The 21,207-nt window shown below is 42.9% G+C and overlaps 1 protein-coding gene across 7 annotated transcripts in view; it reads left to right on the top strand.

Annotated features, from left to right (window-relative positions):
• The window catches only part of LOC118450052 (uncharacterized), a 98,141-nt gene that overhangs the window by 65,576 nt on the left and 11,358 nt on the right, over nucleotides 1-21,207 (top strand). For 4 of the 7 annotated variants that reach the window (XM_035885439.2, XM_085663711.1, XM_035885437.2 and 1 more), the window contains one exon: nucleotides 9,151-9,250. In XM_035885439.2, coding sequence (XP_035741332.1) covers nucleotides 9,151-9,250 — 100 coding nt within the window. Of the gene's footprint in view, nucleotides 1-4,446; nucleotides 5,764-8,161; nucleotides 8,910-9,150; nucleotides 9,251-20,053; nucleotides 20,452-21,207 lie in introns of those variants that run through there. The other 3 variants (XM_035885440.2, XM_035885443.2, XM_035885441.2) reach the window with 3 other exon arrangements.

Genomic DNA, 21,207 nt, shown 5'->3' with positions numbered 1-21,207 from the left:
GCTTGTGTCCTCGAATAGCCTGGCCGATAACTCGAAACGATTTGCATTTTGAAAGGATGCGCCTACACATCCTGCTTCTTCTTCGTCGACGCTTCTTCTCCCCACCTCCTCTATTTTCTTCCTTTTCGTTCCTTTAACATCGAAGTCGTGAGGGGACGTTCTAATCGACGTGGCTCTCGAAGAACACACGACGAGTAGAAAGAAGCACGTCTATATTTAAACCAGCGGGCCACACGACCACACGATTGGGATGCGTGGAAATACGGAGGGTCGTGCACGAGGAACGGAAGTCCAAGTTGCAGCTGTAGACGCGTCAAACGGAAGGCCGATAAGCTAAGTACCTTTGCCCGAACGAAGAAGATGGCCGCCAAACGCGCGATCATTTTATCGTATATTACATTTTTAACTTGTTTTCATAGCGATTACCCATACGAACTACGTAGTTACACAGTTGATGCGTGCGGCTACATAGTATCTTAGCGTTCGATGTAAATAAATATCTTGCGCATTAAGTAGGATATATATCGATCCAGTTTCTAAATCACTTTGAATGTCACTTTGAAGGATATGTCTGTCTCGCTATATGAGCTCTATTAAACCATAGTCGATTTCTTGCTTTTCTTTTAAATATCACACTTTAGTATTTATGTTTACTATCCGCTTCGTCGTATCGTCCTTCGTTCGACTTTTATACTTTGTTGTATTTCATTACCATTAACTTTCTATTATCGTTTGAGCAGGAAGACACGAGAACACGCGAGACGATTCGATTTTCCATGCTCGTTATAAACGAATTGAAATAGGCACTCGTCCTCTCTCTCTCTCTCTCTCATTTTATCTCGTTTCTCGGTTACTGAACTACCGCTTCCTCGAAAGAGCCAATTCCCTCTGCGACGGCAATTCAATATCATCCAATTGTGTTGTAGACTACCGTCTGTGTTCGCAAAAAATTTTTCAAAGTTCTTCTTCATGGCTAGTTTCTCTGCAGTCGTTACGTGCAAGCGAGCGAGCGAGCGTTAAGCTCGTGAGATGGTATAATTAATCTCGTCGTGCATGTTCGCAATCGGCCGACTATTCTCATTTGTTATCGATCAAAGTGGTGCTTTTTCTACTCGACGACGACGCCTCTAAATGGCATCGAGAGAGAATTCGTTTAGAAACATACATGATATTTTAATTATCGCCTGGTGGCTCGTTTCACCGTCTCTTCGTCCGGTCGAGCATCTCCAAGATAGAACAATGCCTATCGTTAGCAGGTCTCGACGTATTCTCGCGAATATAATTTTAGTCTCGATAAGAGGGACAATTAAAATAAACTACCAACGTGGTCGGATAGAAAAGGGAAGGTTTGGTCAATTAAAAATCTATTTTTGCATCTCATTATTCATTTCCTAACTTTTCTCGCAGATTCTTTTTCATTATAAAGAAGATAGGTAGAAAAGAAATTCGTGAAAGATCCCGTCTTATCGTATACAAACTTTTGATGCGGTGATCTCGAGCCAAGTCGAACGGGAATGGATATAGCGGCATCGGTAGTTACTCATCTTTCTTTCGAGTAGAACGTAGTAAAAATGCTGGAAAAATATTCAAAGGATTTTTCTTTTGGCAAACGTTCAAAAATATTCTCTGCGACGAACTAGAAAGATTTGACGATGCATCTGCCTTGGCGATTTTACGATATTAATTATTGCCTTAATAGGAAAAGCGTGCTTTCTCGATTATTCGCGATATGTCTTTTATAATTTGATACAAAAAACATAGAAAGCTCTTTTCGCTCGATAAATGCGTATTAATCTTAATCGCATTTTATTGTTTTCTCTTATTTCTTTGGCAGAACGGCTCGCGTGTCCATTAGCGTTATTAAATCTTCTTTTATCAGTGATCAGGGAATAACTCGAGGGCAACTAGAGAAGTAAATATATTTACGTAAAAGTACATGCAATACTAAACATACTTATCGAAATGAAATTCGATATGGTAAATCGTATATGGTGCATTTGTAAAATGAATTCTTTTGATAAAAAACAATAACCCTCTGTGCGTGACAACGGCTCCTTTTCGAGATACCTAATCTTCGAAAAGCCCTAAACGATTCGATAAATCTGGCTAGACGGTCGACTTTAAGAACGAGTAAACTCCGGAAGTAGTTTGCAGCTTATCACAATCTTATCTTTGGTCGTAGGATAGATTTATCGATCTTTATCGACTCCTCGAACTTACCACCGCTCTCTGCGGTGTCATATGAACTTTCGTCGAAGACCTTTGAAATATCTCAGAGTTAAAAATAGATCGATCAAATTTGATGTAAATGGTGTTCAACGGAAAAGGAGATTCTCGTTTGGCTTTTAGGAATATACATGGCATCTCCATAAAAGTGCTCCGAAATCAATATGTTACTGCGGTTTTGTCGAGCCGCGCGATTAATCACGTCGTCGTCCCAATGAATAAGGGTTGCCTCGTCGTAGGTGGACGCGTTTGGGTTGGCACGATGAATATTAGGGTGCCAGCTACGAAGGGTTTCGAAGATCCGATCTAATTTATCAAGCAGCTGACACGGCTTTTCTCGATCCCGAGCGAGGATCGCGAGATGCGCATCTACGATAAGCGCATCCTCGAATCTTGGAAGTTCTCCTGAACAAAATTTTCCTTCCACGCTACAGACTTCCTATGCGTTTAGTATCTCTTCGAGACTAAAGGGATTCTTCGATTTTATCGCGTTCTCTTTTTAAATCTAATCTTAATATTCTTCAACTATAAATGAGGTATAAATTAAAACAAATCTCAAGGAAATCTTTCGTGACGTAAGAACTCCGGAAAGGTCCATCGAGCGACGTTAATAAGCGTTTGATATTGCGTCTGAAATCTCTACTGGTACCCTTCTAATGACGGAGGGAAAGTTAATCGGCCGGCGACTAGACGAAACATTAGGGTCGAACTTTTGGGAAGTAGATGGGTCGCGTCAACTCAACCAGCAGGATGCTCCTCGTTCTCTCGAAAGATCGCACGATGTACGATGATAAGCGGCAGGCTTTAAAGGAACGCCACTTCCGGACCGCTGCGTTCTCATGGGTACCGTCTAATAGAAGGGTTCATTACGCCTAGAATCCCTCGCGGGATTCGTGTTAAATCTTAATCGGTTGTTCGATAAATCGTAGCGATCTTTTTATAAATCTTTCGTCTCGAAGGAGAATAGAGAATTTTGATTGAGCAAACGATCAGCTTCAAGGAATTGAACTTGATGTCCTCGATATTATATTCTCTCGCGAATATAATATCCTTGCCGAGAGAGCGACGTCGCCTCGTGAAGGTTGGCAAAAAGGAAGCAACGAAACGTCTTATCCGCGCAACTAAGAGCATCGAGATAAGCATCGCGCGAACACGTGCAAGTCTCTAGTGCGGCGTATGAAAGAGACGAGCGAGCGAGAAAGAGAGAGAGAGAGAGCGAGAGAGAGAGAGATAAAAAGAGCGGAAGGAGACGGATGAATTGCCTCGGTCCTCGAAGGTGATACACGCACGAGTCGAGCCGCAATCGTGTGCGTGCACGATGTACCGGATATGCAAGCACGCGACGACTTCGGTGCGCCGAGTAACACGTGAATGCGTCTTTGCGACGGATGTTTATCCGCGAACGTGTCTGGCAATACAAGAGACGTCGCATATTTCTCTCTGTCGTCGACGCGAAATCGACGAAGACGCTGACGGATCGTCGACGGTACGCCGACGACTTCGAACGTCGTGCCGTACAATTTGATGGATCGTCGAATTCTATTGGAAGGTAGAATACTCGCTTTCGCGCCGAGCATTCTCGTAGAATGCCAAGAAAAATTGACGGCCGAATGACGAACTCGGGTTTTTATTCGCGTCTTTACACGCGTCTTCTTTCATTGTGTCTCAAGGAGGAACGAGAAAAATGAAAGGTCGCGAGATATATTTTTTTTTTTGTCCTCCGAGCAAATTAATCCTTCTGGTTAGGAAGAATTAGTACAAAACAATTAGTCGTTGGTGCGCTTCGTCTGATTCACTCGATGACTTGCTCTCTGTTTTTCTTCTCGTCCCTTGGCAACTTGGTCTATAATTATATCTTTGCCATTATATCCTCCAGCGAGGCGCACGGATCGCTGCCCTAAGTCGCGAGTCGTCTTCGCGGCTATTTCGAGAAGAACACGGGACAGGAACGAATTAAAGTTTTCGTCGATCGTGCTCGAAGCTTTTCTAGATCGATCCTATTGAAAATTCCATCGTACGCGTCGTTAGCGCGTCGACGAAAGGAAAAAAAGAGAGGCGACTTGAGGGTCGACAGGGTATTTTCATAAAAAACAACATGGGATCCTTCTAAGGGGCAGGGGGGGGTTGGTTTTAGAAAGCAAGTTACGACCGAGGAGGAGGGTGCGTTAGTTCAGCCCTCGGTCGCGGGAGTGCACACACTCGCTCGCGCGTGCATGCACGAGTAAGCGCCAATGCAGCACCTGAGTGACTGCATCGAATATCCTCGTTCGACGAGGCGTCACCGGCTTACCCCCTGTTCTACAGGGGTTCGATTCGCGTTCCCCTTAGCGACTGGTTGTTTGTGTTATACCGTCGACGAGAGTATTATAGAAAAGAAAGAGAAATTCACCGAGTTACGAACTAACGAGGAGAGATACTTGTGTTTACGTTCTTTAATTTCGGATACAATTCGCGATAAAAAGATAAAATTTCTTTTGTCGATTCATTGATTCATTTCAAACGATACGAGGAATATCCTTTGATAATATTCCATTGGATACGTCCGAGTATATTCCAGGAAAAATTTTCTGTTGTCGAGAAGCTTTGATGGAAAAGTTTGGACGTTATCCGCGAGGGAACGCAATTTCAAGGCGTCGCTGAGAGATCCTCGATCAAAGGACGAAAGAGGACGGATCTCCTTCGCGCAGGATAAAAAGCCGTTGGCTCCTGCGAGAGAGTCGACGGAATCGATAGACGCACATGCGCGCTCGCGACAGGAGGCGAGTACGCGGTCTCCCGTGCAAAAGAGAGAGGCCGAGAACGTGTGCGCGCACACGAACGTCGCAAGGAGGGAATCGAGAGAGAGAGAGAGAGAGAGAGAGACAGAGAGAGAGAGAGAGAGAGAGAGAGAGGGCGAGGGACAGAACGCCGCTCGACTCCACGTTGAATCCCCTCGCGGATCAGCATCCAGTACTCGTACCACTACGACGGATCCGATAACACACGGCCGAGAGAGTCCTCTCTCCTCGATCCTTACTCCGTTTGTCCTAACCGGTTCGTTACGAGAAACGATCGTTTAGAAAGAAAATCGATCGCGATTTCATCGCGCGTGCCAACGCGTTATCGTCGATCCAATCGAATTTTGAATGATACGAGAAATAATCTTTTCATCGGTAGTTAAAGTCAACAAAGTCTAATGAGTTTATAAAACGACGCGAGTCGATCTTTTAACCGTGTGTCGCACGGAGTACTATTTTTCTTTTTTTGTCATTAGTGTTGATATTTTCGAGTCAAGGAGAAAGATGCCTTTTAATAGGGTTCTTTCGTTGGCCGTCCTTGTCGAAGGAACGCGAGAAACGTCGGAAAACGGTCCACGTGACTCTCCATCCGATCGAGCTACGTGCTCCGATAATATCGATATTAAACGACGAAGCAAAGACGAAGAAGGGAACTATACGCTTTCGTCGTACGTTTAGAGAATAGCGAAGACGAGTGTTTTCACAGCGTGTACAGATGGATAGGCTGTTCCGATGGAAAAGCCACAAGGCGCACGATGTCGTGAGTACGCTTTTATGTATTTCACCAAGCATCCCATTCGCATTTTATTATGCATTAAAAAAAAAAAAAGAAAAAAAGAAAAAAAGAAAAAAGAGATGAAAAGATAAAAAGTAAAAGAAAAAATGTAGATCCCAGGGATCTCGAATTTTTTCTACGACAAATGAAATTATGCATGCATCAGACAGTTTGGAATAGTTCTTGAAAATTTTATACGGGGACTTTGAAAATTCAAAACGAATTGAATGTTTACGAGCGGCAGCTTTTGTACCGTAAAATGAATTATCCTCGAACGTATTACTCTCCGATGGGCGAACAAAACACGCGCGCGCGCATATTTGAATTTCGAGAAAGGATATGCTCCGCAGGCAACTCATTTATTATGCAAATAATCATACAAGGAATAGATTGATATTACACGGAACGTTTGACCGAATGCAAATGAAATGCATTCGCATATAAAATAATTGCATTTATTTCAAGCGTAAAATATTTATAGATGAAATGTTAAAAGAGATAAAGTCATCGAGATCTTTTAAAATTCATTTCGTCCGTTCAGTGATCCGACGAAGATATTTAAAGGTAGAGAACCACCTTCGATAATATTCGAGTCTCATCGTGATAAACTTTGTCGTAGTTTAAATGTCGTCTGCGACGTTGAAACAACTAAGACACGGAACTAAGATAGGAAAGCGCGGTCTCTAGTCGAGGAATAGTTTAGTCATTCTTTTTCATTTCCTGTCAAAACGGGGAGAATATTTTTCGTGAAACGATCGATCAAAGTTTAGTTCTCGAGTTTGGGAAGCTACGATAATCGGTGAAAGGCCCGCTAAACGATCGATAAAGGACAGAGGGAAGAAGTCGAGGTGTACATACCGTCGAGACTCTCGACGTTAAATTCATCTTCTTGACTCGGAATGTTAAATGCAAATCGTATGTAAAGCGCTCCACCGGCTCTTGTTTTTCCCCTTCCCTTACTCTTGGCGGCATTTAAATATCGCTGTTAAACTCTCCACACGCACTCCTGTTCTTCTTTCTCTTCGTAAGCCAGTTCGCGCGGCATCGCGCGAATCGCTTTTCATTGCTTTTTGCGATGAACATTTTAGTCGCCGCGGAGTTGCGACGAATTTATGCTAATTTTTTTTTTTTTATCCCACGGAAGTCCATTACAGTCGTTTTTCTCGTTAGGATTCACATTGAACGGATTCACGAAGGAACGAAAATATAAAGACCATTGTCTTTACTTGAAATAGGATCGTCGATGGAACGAGCGACTTTTCTTGAGAGAACTTCGTTCTCTCTTCTTCATCGTCTTTCGGTAGGCAAATTAAACGGAAAGACGGTCTTACGGTCGCGAGTAATAAAGGTTCGAAGGTCTTGCCGAAAATAAACCGGCGCCAGGCTCGTTTCAGGTTTCTCTCTTTCGACCCGTGTTATTCACGAAGAAAACACGGGCCACAAGAGTCGTAGTTTCACGGAAAATCTTTGTCGAGAGTAAATCTTGTCTCTTTATCTTTCTACCGTTTCTTCTTTTCTTTTTTTTTTTCACCCTTCGCACAAGTAAATTGGCATGCCGAGTGGACGAGAAAGTCTCTGCTCTTTTCATTCGCGTTGCTTACCTACGAATGAGAAATTTGTTTTCCCACGAAGGATTAAATAGGATCGACGATGTTTTTCTCGAGAAAAAACATCCCCAGTCATTTTTATCGAACGTGGAATCGATTTGGCCGCTCGCGGTGCTTTATTTCCGTTTATCCAGACGGCAACCGGCCCAACGATTCTCGACGGAAGATAAAAGTTAACGGAAGACGTGCTTAATTGCGTCCACGGGTTTCGCGTTACAGGAAGAGACTGTTTATTCGACGGGACCTAATTATCCTGTTTCTCTCTCTCTCTCTCTTCCTACGTCTCTCTGTCAACCTTCCACGTTGTGAGCTTACACGTTGCGTACATATAACGAGGAGTCGCATTAGACGCGGCACTGCGTCGAAAACGCGACGATGCGTCGTGGCTATCTTCAACAAGAGTCGGTCGTGCGTGTATTCGCGTATACGTATGGTTCATCGTTAACGAACTTTCTTGCTATCTTTGGCTGTTCTTCGTTAGAAAGTAAGAGCATCGATCGAGTTTGCCAGTTAACTTTCTTCCTTAATATCGTTCGTACATTCCTAATTCACGTGATGAGTCTTATAAATAATTATACGATTTATCTTACTATCGCGCTTCTTACATTTCATATTTTTCTAATAATATCTTCTCAAGGAATTTATCACGTTCCATTTAAGATCTCTATTATCTTAATTTTATCCGTATTATGTTAGGCGTACATGCATAGTTTAAGTCGTCGAGAGAAGGTTCTCGAGCGCGCACACATAGGCGCGTGCACTCGATAGAACATCGCCGAGTCAACATTTTGTCGTGTGTTCGAAGGTACGAGGCATTGTGTGCTCAGCGTGTACGACGCTCCTGGTTGATTAAGCGCCGTATAACACACACCGTGTACACACGCTCGAGCGCGGGCGAGCAAGCTCTCGCACATTATTTACAGCTAATGGCTCAAAACGCGGAAGTCCGCCGGCTATATACGGCTTTTGCGCGAACGTCCATCGAACGCCGGAGAACGTTTCTTTTCGCCTTAGAACGTGTCTTTCGTGCTGACCACACCACCCGGTAAAACGATAGATATGTACTGCCCTCCCCCTCTCTCTCTCTCTCTCTCTCTCTCTCTTTCGCGCGCGCTCATCCTTCTCTCATGAAACCTCACTCTGGGTATCCTCTAGAATCTTAATAGGCGTGAATCTTGCTCCTTTGTCTCGATTTACCTCTATCTTCGAAGGGATTCATCGACCGCTTCACACAACCACGCGCATAGTCCTTTAGATTATGTCCCATGAAATTTGGTTTCACGAGAGATTTACGCGCAAGATGTTACCTTGTAATCTCGTTTCATTTTGCGTAGTCGCCTACGAAACTTGCCCGGCAATATTCGTCCGACGAAGCAGCGGAAAATAGAAACTACTTGATCGATCCCTTCGAATATTCTTCGAGCGAACGCTTCCAGGAGATAGAAACACCCTTGCACGTAGTTTGGAACTCTACGGCGCACCCCTTTTTGCCGTGAAATTATTCGAGCGACCGGCGGAAATTGGGTGAGCCAATCGACGATCTCCTACAAATCGCTTTTCCAGCTGAGATACGCCTACGTAAAGAGACAACCAGAAAGGATTAACGATCGACCAATGGAACTTTTTACCTTACGAATTCCTTTACACCTTACGATTATTTCAATCGAATATATTTCGTAACAATCGCGATTTCTTATCGTGTCACGTTCGAAATATTAATTGAAAGAGGACAGACTTTAAAAGTATTTTTCTCTTTTTGTTACAGGGTCTCGATAATGTGAGCTCGGCAACCCTCAGGCCCTTCAACTCGGACATCAATACTCCGAGAATCGACAGCTACAGGTTTTCTATGGCCAATCTCGAAGGTAAGAAGTTATTGATCATTTACCATTACGATCGATCCATTGAACGATTTATCCTCTTTTTTCGATAACGCGCGAGGGTGGCTCGATAAAAGGAAAATGGATTGTATGTCATATTTAGACGAAATCGAATTAGAATTTTTCTATCGATCGCGAATGTTCGTGATCTTTGAACAACGATTGAACGAGTGGAGGTTGTACGATCTATAAATATTAATTGTAGATGGTTGTTTTCTTCGAAACAACGTTGAATCGTTCGAAGAGCATTATCCGTCAAAGCGTAGAAAATCGACGGCAGACGGCGATATTAATATTTCTATTTCTGCGTGATTACGAGACTGAACAACACGAGACGTTTGCGTGGGTAGAGAGACTCTAGACAACGCTCTTTCTACAATATTAGTTCCCAATAACGATGTTTTGCTGCCATAAATCAGCGTTATCGGCCAACTCGTACACATAATGACCACTACTCGAAGCTCGAACGTTGAACAATTTGTTGTCGGAGTGGACGATCCTTATACCTACGTACATGTGTTGTTTTTTTTTTTTTTTCATGGAATAAGATCTTTTCGCTACGTTTATCAACCATTTTTCCATGTCTATGATCTAATCGCGAACCATTGCTATTTGCAAAAGTTACTCGTATTTTTCCAAAGTAGAATAAGAAGAACGGAACGAGCACCGTGTCATTTAATATTAGCGAGTTCAAGGCGAGCAAGAGTCGGGACTTTATCCAATATCTTTCAAAGTACAAGCTCGAACAGCAGCGGTAACAGCGGCAAGAGGGACCCGGACAAAAATCTTTCTCGATGCCCGGCGTCGGCTTTCACGTCGTATCTGCGGATTTATGCTCGACGATACCGCATTTCACCCTTGGTCCCTCTCTGCCCCTCGCTCGGCCCACTCCCTGCCGCAGCGTTGCGGCAGTCGATAATCTGCCATAGCCGACGGCCTGCGGTTTCATGACCCCTCCTTTTGTACTTTGCTCTCCCTCACCCCACCCTCCCGCTCTTTCTCGCCGATCCTTCTTCCTTTCCTTTTTCGTCTTCTTTTCACCTACTAAAACGACTTTCTCTCTCTCTCTCTCTCTCTTTCTCTCTCTGTATTTCTCACTCTCAGCGTTATCTCCGTAAGATACAACAACATCGTTTTTCTTTTCCCAAATCCGCGAGCATGAAAAACAAGCTCCTTGGGCTTTTGCCCAACGCGTATGTTTCTTTTTATCAGATTCCTTCGAACGCTTTATCTTAACATCTCTTATCTTCGACGAAAGGGCAACTTAAATATTTATACCAATAATATTTTTGTCGTTCGTCCAATGTACGATCTTATCGAGTCTAATACTCGCCAGTATCGAGCTAGTTTTTCTTTTCACTTTTCTATCCCTTTCTTTTTATCTTTTCCTTTTTTCTCGTTCGATACTTTCGTATTGTTCACCTACGCGCGATTCGTTCTCTTCCATCGAGAATACGCGTACGAGAAAGGTCGAGGGATAATAGCGATCGGCTTCGATGCTCGTTCGATTCGCGAGTTCGCTCGAGGGCGGACAATCGATACGATAATATATTGTGTTTCTCGCCGCGACGATGAAGAACTGGCTCGGCTGCACATATATAGAATATACGTGGATGGTTATATACACGTAATACAGAATTTATTCTGTCTTCGTAGCGAGAAAGAGAAAAGGGACGTGCTTATTATTTCTCTTCGTTCACGATCGAGAAACTCGGATGAAAGAGAGAAAGAAACAGAATCGCCTAACAGAATAAACTGGCTGGTCTGAATTTAATATCGGAGAACGATATATTTTCTCTTCCCTCCCCCCCCCTTCCACCCGCCCCCTCCCCTCTGCGGAAAAATTTATGCTCTTCGATGTTTCGTCGTAAAGCTTTAGTAATAGAATTACGATTCCGCAGACCCATTACCACTTTACGTTAATTTTCATCGAGTCCACAAAGGCGTTCCTTTTTCTTTTTTTTTTTTTCATTCCGATCGAACATCGAACTTCTTTCGAGAGGCATATAGACTCGTGCAGTACGAGAGGAGACGAAAGATTAGCTCTCGTCGGTATCCGTAGACGTTTCCACGAAACGAGACCGTTATCGACGCCAAGAGGCGCCGATTCGCGGAGCGTAAGAATCGCGACTGATAGATAAAATGTGCCTTCAATTACGAGCTCGCGGCGTCTTGGCTCCTCGTAGAAATTTAATCAATCATCTCTCTTTCTCCTCGTTTACTCTCTCGCGTGCGCACGTATTAAAATAGCTTCGAAGCTATTACGCTAGCGTCCCTCGAATCCGGCATGCTGCGCATCGCTACGGAATGGAAAAGAAGTAGCGATGCGCAGCATCTCCTTATTTACCTCCATCTCCTCTTCTTATGCTCCTTCCATTTCGCTCCTCTCCTGGCATTCTTCAGATAAGGTAACGTTGAATTCCACAGCTTGTTTCGTGTCTTCCTCCTCCTTCTCCTCCTCCTCCTCTTCTTTCTCGAGCATTCCGGAACTTATTTACCACCGACGCCTCGGAGAACGGTTCGCTCGGACGAAACTGCGATTCCTTTGAAAAGCCAACGAGATCCTATGTCTCGATCGAGTCTCCGAGATCTAGTCTCTGATCTACGACGAGATCTCGTCGTTGTTGCTTTTCCCGTTGTCGGATACTCGTTAATTATTTAAAATGTTTAATTTCTTTCGTTTCGTAAAAGAGATATTCGAGGTATGGAAATAAAACGCTTCGATTACGTAGCCAATGGTTATTTTTGGAAAAAAGAGTCGATTGCTTTTTCCGTGGCCTTTTGATCGGTCTACCAAAGGAGACGCGTAAAGAGAGAGATAGAGATAGAGATAGATAGATAGATAGATAGATAGAGAGAGAGAGAGAGAGAGAGAGTCCCGCTTCGATCGAACGCTCGTGTTTTTTGCAAAGCTTTTAAAAGCGACATAAAAGCCCGCGCTCCTGATAAAGTGCAACGTCGGAGAGCGCGCGCTGCTCCTTTATGCTCGGTAATATAGCGAAACGATACTGCGGAAATTTTCTCTCTCTCTCTCTCTCTCTCTCTCTCTCTCTCTCTCCCTCTTTCTCTTGGTGGAAAATGCGTTTTCCTAGCCAACTCATTTTCAAGTCGATCCTTATGCGACTTCGCTTCGATTACACTCGTTTATACGAGTACGCTCGAGAACGTAATAGGATCGCGTCTCGACGATAACCTTCGCTCGTTAACAACGCCAAAAGCCGGTTTTAAGCTCGTACACTTTACAAAGAGTAAAGTATTTTTCCTCGAAATACGAAGAGTCTTAATTAAGAGATATACAAATCCTTTCCCCTTTTCTCTGCCAATTTTTTTTTCTTACGCCTGTGACATTTTATTCGGCCGAACATTTTATTCGGACTATGAAGTAACACATTGTTTTTTCTCTTTAAAAAATTCGATCGATTCGTCCGTGGTCCATTAATTTCGAGCGACACTTTTGTATGCTCGCTAACCGGTTCGGACATTTTTGCATGCACAAGACCGTATATACATCGTACGAGATACTTTTAACGGACGTATATACGGTAACTCACGGAGGCTTGCTCGCGATTACCGTGTTACATCCTTTAACCGGTAAGTCGAGGTGAAAGTGACAGTCCGTTAATATTAATGTCGCTCGAACTTGCCCTCGGTAATCGATTGGTCAAACTATAAAGAGTCTCATCTCTTGAACGTACGTTTCAACGTATCTACCGTAAAATATTCTTCTTTGAAAAAGTGAGCGCTTGTTTTTCATCTCCATTCGCGATTACCATTTTTTTTTTTTTTTTTTTTTTTTTACGATCGATGAACGAAACTTTTATCGCAACAAGTACTTTCGTTAAACGCTTCTTAAATCTTTATCTGCTCGCGCATTTTCGCGTGTTTTATCGATTCCCTGATAAAGGGAAGCAGACCTTTCGTGGAAGCCGCCTAAGATAGGATCTATGCGTGCGCATTACACGCCCAGCGTGACTCGTAAGATCGCCGATATTATATCAGATGGAGTTTCCCGAGTGAAAGGAATAAAGGAGAACGCCCACTCGACGCTCCGCAACTCCTATAATCGATCGTCTTTCGTGATCTTTTCGAATATTTTTCAGAAATCGTTGGTAAAGCACTTATTCATAAACGATTTCTATCGGTCGTTTTCTATCGGCGAAGATCCCCTATGACTTCTCTTTCGTTTCTTCTTTTTCTTTATTTTTTTTTTGTTTTTTTTTGTTTTTTTTTGTTTTTTCTTTTTCCTTTTTTTTTTGTTCAACAAAGATTCCCGCGCGATGGAACATTTTGCGGCAAATTTTTGCCGCTTTTAAGAGAGTTTTACGATCGTCTGCGCCGAGCAGGTGGGCGACTACACCGAGCAGTGTCGATCGCAGCGGATCCATACTTCGAGCGAGACACGGTAGATACCAACGGAGTACTTTACGATCTTCTTATCGCGCGAAACAGACACCCTATCGATTCGAGGCAATTTAAATGGCGCGTGCGACTTCGATCCAACTAAATTATTGATTTTATCGTGGCGCAGTTCTCCCACACTTTTCATATCGTCTCTTTTACGTCGCACCGTATGAGAAAATTCTTTAAAAAAAAAAAAAAAAAAAAAAAATCAAACGTTCCCGTTCAATCGAAATCAATTAATGGATCTTTGATATTTTATCTCTGACATCGTGAAACACACTCGACGTCGCCGTAATGATGGCTATTTAATTTAAGAGCAAATGTCCGATTTCCCCTTCGAATTGGAACGAGCGATCGTAAATTTAACCGAGTATTCCGTCGACGGATCGAACGACGTCGGATTCCGGAACGACGAGAGAATCCGAAGCGTTCTGGATCTAACGTCGTCGGGGATGCTGGACGTCGTTTGTGACTCTCCACTTCTCTCTAGGTACGAGTACGGATAGAAGGGTTTCCCATTTCTATCGAGACAGGTAATAACAATGGAAACTCTACTTTTCAAGCGTCTTCGAATTCCAGGACGTTGAGAGTTTCAATGATCCTTCTTTTCATTCGAGAGGAGATGTTTACGATCGTGTCGTTAAATGGATCAACGTCGAACGATTCGTCACGATACGAGCTTGGGCATAAATAAATCGACCACCTCCCACCCCATTCTCCTCACACTCTCTCTCTCTCTCTTTCTTTCTCTCTCTCTCTCTCTCTCTCTCTTTTTTCTCTCAGACAAAGAGAGCACGTCGTCTCGTCTCGTAACGAGAAATGATTTATGAGAAGCCTTGGAATACTTATGCATCCGTCGCGTCGTGTCATTAATTAAAGAGAGTCATGTTGATCGCAACTCGACGGAGGTAAACCTGTATTTTTTCACTACGCGTGCTCGTTAAAGCGCTAAATTAAAGAGGAAAGAATTCGTTTCCGATAGAAATTCAAACTGAAAAGAAAATAACTTTTATCTACCACTAATGTTAGATTTTATTCTTTCATTTGAGCACCTTTTTAAGTTTGCTCTTCTCTTGTACCTTTCTTCGTCTTCTTTTCTTTCTTTTTTCTTTTCCTTTTTTTTTTCCCCCAAGAAGCGCGAGCCACTTTGTAAATCGAACGAAAGTGCTACTCGTCGTTCGTTCTTTCCATCTTCCACGAACTTTCTCATCTCGTTTTCTTCGACTCGTCGGCTCTACGCGTCTTCGTCACCTTTTCTTCCTTTTATGGTTCGCTAATTTATTCTCTTCGAGAAATCATTTCTTCTCACGCGACAGCACGACCGACAGCGAGTAAGATCGAGGTAGAAATTGCTGGAAGCTCACTCTCTCTATCTCTCTCTCCCTCTCTCTCTCTCTCTCTCTCATCCTCTTCCTCTTGATACGAGGCGCAACCGGTCGTTGTATTAGATTTCAACGTCTCCCAGCAAATCGCATCGTCGACTTCTTTTCGATCTTCCGCCTTTCCACGGATAATCCTCTTCTAAGCCTTTATCACCGGGTACCATTCTTAAACACCGCACTGGCAACTTCGTCGACATTTCCTTCACCTCTGGGCTGAAAGGATATCGGATCTCCTCGAGATCGGAAAGACTAATTTCTGATTTTCTAGGATTACCCGGAGAACGCCGGATGGACGATTAACTCGATCAAGTCGTTAGGATCGCCGTCGCAAAATCTTCAAAGACTGTTCGGTCTAGATCAGGTTAAAAAAGGAAAAATTCAGCGCAGACTTGTACATCGTAATAAATCGGCGCACGTTTGTCAGCCTTATTACTAGGCTCGAATACCTCGCAGAGATAGAAATTTACAATTCGTACCGTACGTCGAGCGTGTTACGGTATGACAATGAACGCGAACGAACCAGCTACGGAGAAACTCGCTTCGGGCACTGCTCGCAAAAGTGATTACACGAGATTAGCGTACGCTTACGACAGCTCTAAACCGTTCGTCATTGTGTTCTCTTGCAGTCGTCATTAGGGTCGCGTTTTGACGCTAGGTGCAAACGCGGAATAACGATTTACGCCGGCACCTTCCAGTAGAGACTTTAAGTTTATTACGTTCGCCATTTAATCTAATTGCAGATAGTAATCGTCGTTATTTCTCACCTTTTTCAACGTTCGTCAATTTTCCTCTTTGTCGTTTTATTTTATTTCATTTCTTTCTTCGCGTTCCAATCTCCTTTCTTCAAGCAAAGAATGTTATACGTATTTAATTATTTATGAACAAGTATTACGTCAATTCGCGTAATCGTCGACAAAAAGGCGTAACTATCGAATTAAATTTTACCTCGGTAAATTCCGAGTCCCGTTTTTGCGATTTTCCGCGCATCCCGTGGCACGCTTTTTCTAAATCGCTTGCGTGCGCACGCGATCTCGTTGCGCGAATGCATCCGTGCGCGACTACGAGTTTGAATAAAAGTGTCTACGTTCGTGACCGTGGGCGGGGTTCATTAGTTGATTAAACAAACCGAGGGTAGCGCGTTCACGCGATTTCAAATCGACCTTCTTCCTTTCGTTTTCACCTTTAACACGAGCGTCCGAGCTTAATTTAAAGGGCAACTATGAATGCAACGATAAACTTTTAACAACGGCTTTTTGTCACGATAAATCGCTAGGATCGAGGATCGTCATTCAACGTCGGTTTTAATCGACGATCGAACGGAATAGAGATAAGCGAAATCGATATTATAATCCGGTCGGATCATTATCGGAACTATTAAAGTGCTGACGGGAAAAGAATAAAACGATTATAAATTTTTATCTTCGATCGTGATCATGTAGGATCTGAATTATTAGCACGTACACGTGGTATCGATATACCCTACGACAAAGCGACGATTTTGCGATCATCGACGATAACGAAAAATCCGTTCAGGATAGACGGCAGTATCGGCAAATTGCCGCGGTAATTGCGACATTCAGATCGCTTGATTACGAGTATGCAGCTTTCATTGTCATCGTCGTTTGCCTTGCGCGAGCTAAAGCTTGCCAATTAAGTAGACGATCACGGGAATTATTGTTAGCGAGTGGAAGTCGAAAAGAGAGAAAAACCGATCTCCGGGAAGGCAGACGAAAACGGATGGTTTTGTGTCAGCGTTTTAACTGACTGACGTCTTGCGTGTTGGAAAATTGCAAAACGTATTCTCGAATCCAGCATATTTCGCTTTCAACGCTATCATTTCGATGTTAAATATATTGTACGTTTTTAACGTTATGCATCTATGCGAACCAAAGTGCCAAGTCCAACGAACGAAAGCGGTTCAATGTTCTCTCCCTACCCCGAGAAATACGTTTCACGATGAACTCGTACTTAACGACGCTTTGCACCTGTTGCAATTGCATACATAATAGCGATTAAGTTAGACGATAACGGTACGCCGATAAGATCTACTACGGGGAATCTACTACTTGATGAATTGTATTCGCGAAAAATAATATCCAAAGGAACTGTCAATATTGAAATATGTGCACATGATTTTGCGCGGTTCTATAAAATCCGAGAGAGAAAGAGAGAGAGAGAGAGAGAGAGAGAGAGAGAGAGAGAGAGAAAGGGATCACGGCGGTGCGGCTTTGAAAATTAGTTCCGGCAGCGTTCCGTTCGCGGCAGGGAATTAGCTACGAATGATTCGAACGTTTCTGTATTGCGTCCTTGACGAGTATTGCAATGATTTAGTCGTTTTGTCTTGCGGTATCATTTTTTCATTGTTTTCTCGGTTGTTCTATCGAAATATTATTCAAAGGGGCATATCGAAGGAATGGCAATAAAGGGAAGCATAGAGGCGGAAAGTTCGAGAGCGCGAATGAATCGTTTGGGAAAATGGCTTGGTTTTCTTTGGATACTCTCGCGTCTCTGGAGGGCTCTCGAGGCAGCGGCGTAGCTCGCGTTCGATTATTCGGATTCGGTATTGTTTGATTTGCGCTCGAATGTTACTCAAACACACTTAATACGCTCGAGGCCTCTTTTCACGTAGACGAACGTGCGGTGGGCTCGATAAATACGCGTTATGTCGCGACACAAACGCGCGTGCGCTCGATTCTTTTGAAAGAAACTTCACCTATAATCGAGTTCTACGCTCGATTTCTGAATCGGTCGAGCTCGAATCACGTTTTACGAGAGAAAAATTTACAAACTTTTGCATAGTCATTCGTCAAAAATCGCAGCCTTATCCAAGAGACGAGAATAATAATTTCTTGACATTGTACGAAATGCAAATTCTACGCAAAAAGTTGATCCTCGAAAAAGGAAGAAGAAGAAGAAGAAGAAGAAGAAGAAGAAAAAAAAGCACTTAAAAGACGTCGCAAAGCGTGTTCGCAAGACCGTCTCGAGATTTTAAAATCGTCTAGAAATAGCGAGGTCGTCGGAGATCTCGCAAGGATTTTCTTTTGCTTATGGTAAGACGGAAGGAAACCGACTTGAAAGAATTGCCGATAAAAGGCGCGCTCGGACGTGAATCGTCCTTATTACTTCTTTTTCTTATTCTCTTTCTTCTTGGTTGCGATCGATGTGCTGCTCAATCGCTTCGACTCGGAAATAATCGAGTTAATCGCAATGACGATGAGATTCGATCGTATTACGATGGAAATCGGAAGGATAATCTTGCGAAATCGCCCCTTTAGAATTCGCGTTTTCTCGTCGTTCGAATAAGTACGGTCGTTTTCTTCTTTTGATCGAATATCGGTGAAAAGCGATGCGCATAAATGTCCTTTGAAATGTCTCGATCGATTATGCGACTTGTCGGAGTGAATTATTTTATAGAAACGTTCGCGACAAAAGATAAGGGACGGATCGAAATGTTATGCGAATTGACTCATCGTCGCGCTCAATAATAAAGTTATCGGAAAGATTTGTATTGCGAAGAAAAATGTTAGAAAAAAGATAGACGAAAGAAAGAATAATCGAGCAGGCGCCTTTGCCCGATAATGTATGACTCCGGTTCGATTAATATGGGTTATTCTAGCTTATCGAAGTAACGCGCTTGCATTCGCATAATCGCGAGAAAGAGAGAGGGTGAATGAACTTGGGTGGCGATCGAAACTCGCCTTGTACTCGTCGGTGCCGACTGTCGGAGCTACTACAAAAATCGACGAATAATAACGATCTAACGTTTTGCACGATCGATCGCGGTTACGACATCTACGCTCGATCTTTCTTTTCTCATGATTCTCTTCGATCTCTCGATGATCGTCCTTGAATCCAAAAAGAGTCTCGTCACGTAGATAGGACGTTCGAGATAAGTATCAACGTTCTTTGTTGGCGAACGTCCTCGTAAAGAAAGACGTGTCTTTGTCGCGTCGTTACCGTTTGAGATTGGGGAACTCTGTCGATACGATGATTTCTCTAATACCTTGTCAAAATATTCGAAGGAAATTTTAGATATCGTGTCAGACCGCTATAACCGCTACGCGTTTACAAAATTTCTCTATAAATCATCTGACGCAAGTTGGAGAAAAAAAGAAAAAAAAACAAATTCTGTGATCCATTTTTCAAAAGAAACTTTCAAACGATCCATTCGATAGCTATGGCGCGTCGGTAGACAAACAAAAACAAAAAAAAAAATAGAAGAGGAGAGAGAACGAAACGAAAGCTATGATCGAAAAAGCTCCTATGAGCAAAAAGCTTGGATCATCGCGAACGATTTATTAGGATTTTTACGTTGGTTCAATTTATCCGGTCGATTCGTTTGGACAACGGACGAATTATTCCGAACGCGTATTCCGCTTGCTCTCCGACAGGCATCCTTCGTAATTCGTCGAATCGCCACTGGCGCCCACACTTCAATCAATACAAATTTTCTGCTCCGTCAAGTCGCCTGCCACTAATATTACGACGTTGGAACGAGCTGCGCCCACGCGTTTCGCACATTGGAGCATTTCTTCGATCATTATGTGCGCTATTAAAGAGTTACAATTAATACAACACTTCATATATATATTTATATATATATATGTATATATATATATATATTTGTCTTTTAGTTGTAATAAAACATAATTTACAAAAAGTCGCATTTAATCAGTCGAACGATCCATGCTTAGAAGAGTAACGATACCGGTGGTGGTTGATAATAAACAGGCAGGGCTTGCACAAGTGTTATTCGCGTGTGCATCGTTCGGGTTGAAGAGTATACTCGCTTACGTAGATAGAAGAGAGAAAGAAAAAGAGAGAAGAACGGTGAAGCATGTGTGTGGCAACGCGTTCGTTCACACGAACACTATAGAATCGTACTAACACGCAAGCGCAAAGGCGCGTCCGCGTGGAAAACTCGAGGCAGGAGGCGAGAGTGTTCACCTTAAGGCCTTCAGTAGAACGTTGTCACGCGCGCTGCACGTATCTCTACGTATCAGCCTTCTCTTGTATTTTCTTCGAACGCCTTATCAATTTTCTTTTCGATCCTCGATTTTATCGAGTATCGATTATTCTAATTCCTCCTGGATATTAATCCCTCGAACAATTGCCGTGGCTCTGCCGCGCTTTTGTTTCGTCGTTTATTGCACGTGCTTGGATACAAAATGGCAGAAGGAAAAACAAAAGCGTAGCTGGATTTATCATTCATCGCTGTGTTATCTCATGGTTGTTTTGTCCTCGATAGTGTTCGATAGTGTTTCACGGCGATGTTGATCAGCAGCAACAGCAACAACAGCAACGGAAATAATCTCAGAGGATCGCTTTCCATTTCGTACGATTCTAGAATGCTGACGAACTTTGGCAGCAACGACAGCATACTCGGTTATCTTACTGTCAAAGGTAACGATACTTCGTTGACTCGATAATTCGCCGTATCCTTCAAATTCCATTAGTCGATGACGAATGATAGTACGATCGTATACACGAATCCCGTGTTTGAATGTGTTATCGGTCGTAACCCATAATATAAAAAAAGGTATCCGAAGATCGGGAGTATTTCGTTTGGACGGATGAACCCGTTGGATCATCGACACGATTCGAAACATGGGAGGACCTTTCTTTTGGGTATCGCGAAATCAATTAACGTCTCATCGTCTTTCTTTATTCTATATCAACGTAACAACCACCAACGCGTTTAATGTTTTTCGTATCAAGCAACGAAAGGTATTCTTTTTTTTTTTTCTTTATAGTGGAAAAAATCAATAATCGTCGGCGAGACTCTCAAAAAAGAAAAAACAGAAAAAAAATAAAAAAAAAATAAAAAAAAAAATAAATAAAAACGCACGTTTTACCGAGCCTTCATAGACCATAATTTACATCGTAGTCGTAAGCCGACTTAGCGCGTTTAACTTTTCTCAGAATATACGTCCATGGTTCGTACTCTTCATCGAAAACAATGTTTGCCGATTTGTTCTTCCAAGATCTAAGATTTTCCTCGTAACTCAAAATCCGTCGACGAGAGAGCCTCAAGTTTTATTATTAGCGACAACAAATATCTCTTCCACGAAGAGGTGTGTACGGACGATCCGTAGAAACTCCGCGTAGCCAGATCTTTTTGAATTTCGATTAGTTTCCGCACGATAACGTTCGATGCGG

Source organism: Vespa mandarinia, chromosome 23, assembly GCF_050613455.1.
Source record: "Vespa mandarinia isolate Hongniang chromosome 23, ASM5061345v1, whole genome shotgun sequence".
In the NCBI taxonomy this organism is placed as follows: Eukaryota; Metazoa; Arthropoda; class Insecta; order Hymenoptera; family Vespidae; genus Vespa; species Vespa mandarinia.
This window is presented reverse-complemented; position numbering and strand designations above follow the sequence as displayed.